General features: G+C 47.2%; 1 protein-coding gene across 1 annotated transcript; it reads left to right on the forward strand.

Moving 5' to 3' along the window:
* The first annotated feature begins 4,737 nt into the window (after positions 1 to 4,737).
* Positions 4,738 to 8,246, forward strand: LOC147889219 (FT-interacting protein 3-like). The gene is made up of 2 exons (XM_087391201.1): positions 4,738 to 5,252; positions 5,479 to 8,246. Exon 2 carries the CDS (start codon positions 5,562 to 5,564, stop codon positions 7,947 to 7,949), a length of 2,388 nt encoding a protein of 795 aa, XP_087247327.1. The 5' UTR covers positions 4,738 to 5,252; positions 5,479 to 5,561; the 3' UTR covers positions 7,950 to 8,246.
* The last annotated feature ends 384 nt before the right edge of the window (positions 8,247 to 8,630 follow it).

Here is an 8,630-nt window from a genome sequence, read left to right on the forward strand (position 1 = left end):
TTTCAATCCGTTTTGGTTTTCAACAAATCAAAAGAAAGGTATGGAGCATGCCCTGAAATGGGTATGCATCACTTTAGCACAACATTGGAGGCCCATTAACCCATGCATAATGATCTCATTTAGGTGTGTCCTTGGGTTGAGGAAAAGCTCATGTAGTGAACTTTAGAATGATTACTTGGTTGCATGTATGTATAGAACAAAATTTTGATGTTTTTGAATAAATTGCTATATCCTATAGTCTTCGGGATGCATGAATGGTCTCGTTCCGAATCCTTATTCCATAATTTTTTGCTCTCATGTTCAAGTTTGAAATGTGTACTACAACTTGAAGACAAAGTTTGCCAAATTCTGTTGAGCAATGCATAAGTTATGGGTCATGCAAAATATCCATATATAGAAAACTCCCTGAACCTCACCAAAAATGGCTACACCCAAGCAAACAATGACCCAGTCGTGCCAGAAGAGAGCAATACACACTCTCCTACTTGTAGAATCTTCTTCAAGAGTATCCAACACAGTGTCGAAGACTTAGACAGGACAAGTCAGTACTAAGAGCTAGTTCGATAGCCAATTTAGAAGTGTTGTTGTCAAATATTCATGCACTTGCATGGGAGACTAGACTTCTATCTTTGGCAGGAAGATAGAACACTCCCTTGGGAATCTGAAGCACATATATGCGCTATCACAACTAGAACTATGTTTGTCTTATCATACAGCCTATTGTCATTCCAAAATAGACTTAGGTTTTTTAGGAACACAGGTTTATTAGTACCTGAAACAACATAATCTGTCTTGTCCATACAATCCAACAAGCCTGCCAATTGAATTTGGAATGCACATGGATAGCATATCTATCACCCTTGCAAACCTAGCACAACTCTAAATGAACACACGAAAGTGTTACAAGGCCCAGTCAAGGAATAGTGTGGCATCATCACGAATGAAGAGAGTGTATCTACTCATTTGTCCAACACATGTCATCCATTCACAATATGGGGGTCTACCATGCTAGCCACACACGCTACACAAAAGTAGACCCTTCAAATCCAAGATGAGGACATAGTTCTTATCTAGGGTTCTAGTGGGGGTTCACAATGCATGGAAGCCAATGGGTCAGCTGGTTGGTGAGGAATTTCAAAAATCTCCACATGTTGCTCAACATTCTCTGGCTTCAAGGACACTTGTTTTGGATTTTTCTTCTCTCTTATGTGGAAAACAAACTCGATATAGTTCCCAGGAGGTTCCCAGACATTAGATATAACAATAAGACATTCCTAAGGAATGAAAACATTATGAACTAGAGGAAAACTCAAAGAGATTTGTTTATATTCAAAGTTTTGAGCCAGCTGGTCTAGCTAGAAGGAAAACATGAACATTGTGGATGGTTTGGGTGTGAGGAAGATAAGGAGGCATGATAAGATAGGATTATTAGATTGTTAATGGGGATTTTCTATTGTGGTGTCCAATGAGGGCTTTAAATATTTTCTTTGTGAAGACAATTGATTTTTAGGGAGGCTTTGTTATAGAGGTTTCTGCATGCCCAAATCTCATCGAAGCCTTCCCTCATGGCCTTATCTAGACTCCTTTTCTAATCCAATTTTTTTGAAGTATAACCTAATATTGTACACACCCTAAACCATATCAAATATTGTCAAGTGTGTTTCTCTTTTGGTTTATGAGACGATGAAGTAGTGGACTTTTCGATGAGCACTTAGTTGTCAGTCTGTGTAGAACTGATTTGGCATATATAGTCCAAGATACATGCATCACAAGAAAAATAGTAGTCGCAGTGGTTTTATGGTCATGTTAAAGAAGGAAATTATGTGATATCCATCAAAGTTTGGAATTGTAGATCTCTTTGTAGCAATCATGCTTTCATCTCGCAAGCATGTTGCTTTCAATTAAAGTGGTTTGACTTCCGCTTTCAAGGATGAAATGGCCTAGGAATGATTCACAAAGTATGAGATTACAAGATTTAAGTCAATGTTGTATACAATGCTTTAAAAGAAGTATAATGCACACGAGTGGTTAGCTGAATAGAAATTTTGCTTTGTTTCAAAATAGCTACAAAAAAATGAAAACACCAAAAGTAGCAAAACACATAGTCCTTTTCATAAAGTGACATAAATAAATACAAATAAGTACAAACACATTGAGTGACAAAACCCATGTTTCATCAAAAAGCTTTCAAAGAATTAGCAATTGACAAATTATGAATTCTTGTTAACCATCATATACCTTGGGATGATGCTGTAGAAATTTGTATACTTGATTGTTTTGATTAGAAGTGGAACATCATCACATCAAGTCATGCATGAATGAAATTATAGTCTTTGCAAACTCTTTATTGAGCAATTGCAATGAGTAATCACAGCATATTATAAGCAAATGCAAGTAATGCCAATCCCCCTCAATCTGAGCATTATAACAATAGGAGAATTTTGGATGACTTGCAAGTCATGTATTGATCAACATAGCAACGTATTAGTGTTATTCTCCTTGGATCATGCCAGAAAATCTATGGTCTCCATGTTCTTGAGCTTGCAAAAGCTTTCAAACAACTCTACATGTTGTTGATGCATTCATCCTACTTTATGATGTCTTCAAGAAGCTCTTTCACTCTCATCATTTTGTAGCCTTGCACATGATCACGTGAACCTCCCAAGAATGAAGCCTTCCAATATGCATCGTGTATAATTTTTTTCTCAACTGGTCTAACTATGTGGTATTGGAAGCATAACATCTGTACATCAAAATCACTACATGATTTGAAACGAGAAGTTCGCAACTTTGATGGGAGAGTGAGCACTGTATTACACAGGCTGGATTACAACTTTTTGTACAGACACCCCTTCAAATCACCATTTCATTAGCGAAGAACAAATTACTTTAAGTCAGTTACAATGCTAGGATTACATATAAGTAATTCCAATAGGTATTATCGCTTGAATTGGCTCCCTTAAACACTTGTTTAGCATATTAACTACCTAGATTATGTGGGGAGTTAGTTCAAAATCATGGGTTGATCATCATCATGTTTTCCTTTTTGAAACTTTGGTTGGCATTTATTGAGATATGATTCAACACTCTTTGCGACATTTAGGACGACTACCAAACTTTTTGTCGGGATGTTTAGGATTGCATTGAGGCTTTGTTGTGGACTTGCATATGATTTCCTTTTCTCATTAAATGTTGCAATCCCCTCCTTGATTTGGTTTTGTGATGATATGTACGATGATTTTATGGTTGATGTCTTTTGTATGATGTGAATCCTTGGTTGGTTGAATTTTTCTTACTTTACATGTTGTCTTTAGCATGTGTGCAACCAAGGCATGTGTGAGACACCTTAAGATGCGTCTCTTTTAGAAAACTCTAATAAAGACCACTCTAGCTTGTGTCGTGTGGCCAGTGAGTCTTGAACAATGTTCTAACTTTCCTCGACAACCTTGGAGTGGTGAGCATCTCTTCTCATGCCTTCATGCTTTCAAGGGAGTGCTTATGTCTCCAATGCGTGAATGCTTTCAAAATGTATTCTTACCGGGCATCTCTCTTGAATGCTTTCAAAATGCTTCTTTTGAGAAATAGAGTGTGTAACTTTTATTTGAAATATGGCCAAAAGACATCCGAGCCATTGAGACTGTTTACAAAACAAACAATTCAATTAATTTTCTAAAGATTTGGGGTTTGCAAATGCCGATTAGATCTCGCATTTCCACGTCTATCTTAAATTACGTTGTATGAGAAGGGTCCGGCTGAAGGCCGACAAAATTTTCCTTTGGTTAGGAAAACGAGAAGGCCGCCAATGTTTTGATACCGTGATCACTGTCAACAACAGTCCTTAGTCCTTAAATCCGAACTTCTGAGATTTTGCTGAATCCTCAGCCCTCCGTCCTGAGTCCTGGATCTCAGAATATCACCACCTGCATTTGTTTGATGGGATAGCTCGGGAGATGGTAGGAATGGAGAGGAATTCTAGCTTTCACAGATCTAGATATCTATGGCGTGGCTGCCGCGTAAGGAATGGTGAAGGACTTCTAGGTTTGGTCGGATTGGGAATTCAAAACAAGGAGTAGTTTTTCGCTAGCGGGACTTGATTCAACTAAAGCCCATTTTCGTCGTTCCTCTCGTAGTCCTGATCATCCTTCCTGGAAACGTTGGTCGACACGCATCCTGGTCTTTCGATGTCGTGCCAAGCACGCCCCGCAGGCGTCCGGTCCCGTCCTGCAGGGCCTCGTAAACGGAACACTCACAGAGCATGTACATACCTATATACGTCGCACTCCAGTATAGAGCTTATGCAGACCATTTTGTGCACATCTCCTGCCTGGTGGGTAATGCATGCAGTTGCCAGCCAATTTTGGCACTGTTTTGTTGGACGAAGCAATCCATTTCTCCCAGCGAATAGCCCCTCCTAAAGGAAAGGAGCAAAGAGCGCATTGTTCCAGGGAGCTTGCCTTCGAGGGGCGAGATTATTGAGATCCTCAAAACTGAGCAAACCAGACAAGTGAGACAACAATCCCAGCCTCGAGCTGGGGAAAAGAATCATCGCGACAGTCCCGCTACCAGAGAGTGCTGCTCGCATTGGTGAAGCACTAATTCTTGTAGTGGGAATTCTAGTGGGTTCACAGCCTTTGCCACTGTCCTGGTACCTCTCCTTGGAAACCCTGCCCTTCCCTGACTACCCCTTTAAAGGCCTCTTTACTTTAATCCTTTACTGCAGCCTCTCCTCCCGCCACATTTCTCCGTGGTGAGCACTGATGAGTCTGTCCCACTTTAGCGACATGGCCTTCCTCTGCCCTCCTCCTACTTCAGTCTATAGATTTGTCTCCTTCTTCCTCCTAGGAGACTCTTCCCCGTGACTTGTAGGCCGCGTTTAACCTCCTGCGTTTCTCTGGTCACGTTTGAGTCTATTCCCCGTGACTTGTAGGCCGCGTTTAACCTCCTGCGTTTCTCTGGTCACGTTTGAGTGGGATCCCTGTCTCTTTCTACCCCTCGTCTTCTTTTCCTTTGCTTTAGACTGTTTTTTTTAAAGACTCTCCGCAAGCTTATTCCCCGCTTCCTTGCCTGCTTCCCTGCATCTCTTTCCTCCGTTGTGCGAGCGGTGACCGCATGGACGTACCTTAGTTGCCGCTCTCGGCGTTTCCAGGTTCTACACCAAGGGCGCAGTTCAAAAGAGGAGCGCTATGGCACTGGAGCGGGTGGAAGGATGGAGTCGCGGCTGAAAATGCGCTGGAGGCTCCAAAACTAAACTGGTAGGTTGCCTTCTACTTCTGGGCGGACGGATTTAAGTTTTGCATTGTAACCGGCACGTAGCAAGTTTAAGTTTTCGTGCACTTCAGAGCCAGAAGGTTCTTCCTTCCGGCCTCTTCGTTCAAGGTATCCCGTTGTAGCAATCTCTGAGGCGTGGGTGATAATGGTTTCGCGGCGCAAGGACGGGCCAGGTTCATTCACCGCTTTGGTGTGAGTGGGTTTTTACAGGAACAACGAGGAGCAAGATCGATGCGACGGATTACATTAGCGCAAAGACAAGTGCGTGGAACTAAGTGATCCCGACGACGCAAATGGCGCAGAGGCGGAGTGTAGCTGGAGGGGAGGCAGGCATGGGGACGATGGAGTTCAGTCTGAGGGAGACGAATCCGAGGCTCGCGGCAACGGCAAGGAGGGCAACGATGGCGCATGGGGAGAAAGCAAGCACGTATGATTTGGTGGAAAGGATGGAATATCTCTACGTGAAGGTGGTGAAGGCGAGAAATCTGGCAGCCAAAGACATAACGGGAAGCTCGGATCCTTACGTGAACGTGAAAGTTGGCAACGTGACGGCCAAGACGAAGGTGGTCGACAGGTCACTCAACCCAGAATGGAACCAGGTCTTCGCATTCGGTAAAGATAAGTTTCAGGCACCCCTTCTCGAGCTGACTGTGAAAGACAAAGACACTATCAAGGATGACTTTATCGGCTACGTGGCATTCGAAATCGCGGAGGTTCCGACACGCGTCCCTCCGGATAGCCCCCTGGCGCCCCAGTGGTACAGGCTGGAGGGCAAAAAGGGCGAAGCGCGCCAGCTGGGCGAGATTATGGTGTCCGTCTGGCGTGGCACTCAGGCTGACGAGGCATTCTCGGAAGCGTGGCAGTCAGATTCCGGCGGGCATTCCCATGCCCGTTCCAAGGTGTATTTGTCGCCGCGTTTGTGGTACCTGCGTGTGAATGTCATCGAAGCGCAGGACCTGTTGGTGGATAAAGGCCGCCTGCCGGACATCAGCGTTAAGGTCCAGCTCGGCTTTCAGACGCTGCGCACCCGCTCGGCCGGTAACCGCTCCGGTAGCAGCCCCTTCTGGAACGAGGACCTCCTCTTCGTCGCCGGGGAGCCCTTCGAGGATAACCTACTGCTGTCGGTCGAGGACCGCGTGGGCCCGGGCAAGGATGTCGTTTTGGGGAAGGTGCAAATCGCGGTTAGCCACGTGGAGCGCCGAGCCGACCATCGCCAGGTCAGCTCGCGGTGGTACAACATGGAGAAGCACCTGGTGCCGGAGAAGCAGACGGCGGCGGAGGGGCAGCCGGCGAAGCCTCCCAAGGATAGCGGCAAGTTCATGAGCCGGGTGCATCTGCGGGTGTGCCTGGATGGCGGCTATCACGTGTTGGACGAGACCACGCACTACAGTAGCGACATGCGCCCGTCGGCCAAGACGCTGTGGAAGCCGGCCATCGGGGTGTTGGAGCTGGGCATACTGGGGGCGTCGGGGCTGCTGCCGATGAAGACCAAGGAGGGACGTGGCAGCACGGACGCGTACGTGGCGGCGAAGTACGGGCAGAAATGGGTGAGGTCCAGGACGGTGGTGGACAGCTTAGTGCCGAGGTGGAACGAGCAGTACACGTGGGAGGTGTACGACCCATGCACGGTGCTGACGGTAGGGGTGTTTGACAATACACATTTAGCGAATGGGGTGGCGGAGAAGGCGGGTGGGGGGAGGGATGCGCGTGTGGGGAAGGTGAGGATTAGGCTATCGACGCTGGAGGCCGGGAGGGTGTATGCCCATGCGTATCCACTTCTGGTTTTGCAGTCTGGTGGAGTGAAGAAGATGGGCGAGCTGGAGCTCTCTGTGCGCTTCTCCTCCTCCTCCTTCTTCAACACTCTCAGCTGCTACGCCCGCCCTTTGCTTCCCAAAATGCACTACCTCCACCCCCTCGGCGTCGCTCAGCTCGAAATGTTGCGCGGCGCCGCTATGCGTATGGTGGCTCTCCGCCTCGCCCGCGCAGAGCCTCCCCTCCGCCAAGAAGTCGTTCAATACATGCTCGACGTCGATTCCACCCTCTGGAGCATGCGCCGTAGTAAGGCCAACTGGTTCCGCATGGAGGCTGTCCTGAGCGGCGTCGTCTCTGCCGGCCGCTGGCTCGCCGATATCAGCTCCTGGCGTAACCCCATCACCACCGTCCTCGTGCATTTCCTCTTCCTCATCCTCGTCTGGTACCCCGAGCTCATCCTCCCCACTATCTTCCTCTACATGTTCCTCATCGGACTCTGGCAGTTCCGCTTCCGCCCTCGCCACCCCCCTCACATGGATCCCCGCCTCTCCCAAGCTGAGTCCGCCCACCTCGACGAGCTCGACGAGGAGTTTGACCCCATCCCCACCTCCAAACCGCAGGAGATCGTCAAGGCCCGCTACGATCGTCTCCGCGCTGTGGCTGGCCGCATCCAGACCGTCCTTGGTGATATCGCCACCCAAGGTGAGCGCTTCCAGGCCCTCCTCTCCTGGCGTGACCCCCGCGCCACCTCCATCTTCGCTGCCTTCTGCCTCCTCGCTGCCATCCTCCTTTATGTTACCCCCTTCAAAGTTTTCGCCATCCTCTTCGGCTTCTACCTCCTGCGCCACCCCCGCTTCCGCCACAGAATGCCAGCGGTCCCCATGAACTTCTTCCGCAGATTGCCCGCCCTCTCGGATCGAATGCTCTGAGCATCTCGCAGACGACCAACTTAGCTTTTTTTTTTTTTTTCGTCCTGATGGTGCCTCATGCAGACGAAAAATCCAGTTTTCCTTTTGTAAACCCATCGGGCTCATGAGACGTCTTCAGCTTTATTTGGACATAGCAGGCATTTATCGCCTCTTCATGTACCATGCGAACTGTTGCTTTCTCTGCGATTGACAGGTAATAGTAGGTAGTCCTAAACATTTTGGGTTCATGATGAAGCAGCATTTCGCATAATTAGAGCTTTTGAGGAAACTCAAATTGAACGTACTGGAAAGCTTTCATCGTTTCTTGCTCAACCCCCATCTGAACCATATACGTCTCATTAAGGTCATCAAGTAATCGAGGCCAATCCTGAGCTTCCCCATTTCTTTGTCTCAAGCAAAGTTGCATCTGTAGCTCCACCGATCACCACCTCCCAACTATGTCACTCATTCCAGCTCCTCTATTAAAGTTTCTCCCAGCTGGTCACCGTCACCTTGTCCAAGAATGCCCCTGATGTATGGAAGAGGGCATCCGCATGTCCCTTCTAGCTAGAAAGGGGGAGGCTCGCGACTCCTTTCCCTAGCTTGGAAGCACATGTTGATGCCCTTTCGTTAGAAGCATTCAACAGTAGGGTGAGGCCGTGTCATTCTCTTGTGATAAACCCTATGTCATTGTTATGTTTC

The sequence above is a fragment of the Dipteris shenzhenensis genome, chromosome 20 (genome assembly GCF_047967505.1).
Source record: "Dipteris shenzhenensis isolate YYH24624 ecotype China chromosome 20, Dip_SZ_1.0, whole genome shotgun sequence".
In the NCBI taxonomy this organism is placed as follows: domain Eukaryota; kingdom Viridiplantae; phylum Streptophyta; class Polypodiopsida; order Gleicheniales; family Dipteridaceae; genus Dipteris; species Dipteris shenzhenensis.

Excerpts from the sequence above, each read along its gene's own strand:
- LOC147889219 (XM_087391201.1), top strand. The coding sequence starts at position 5,562 with ATGGCGCAGAGGCGGAGTGTAGCTGGAGGGGAGGCAGGCATGGGGACG.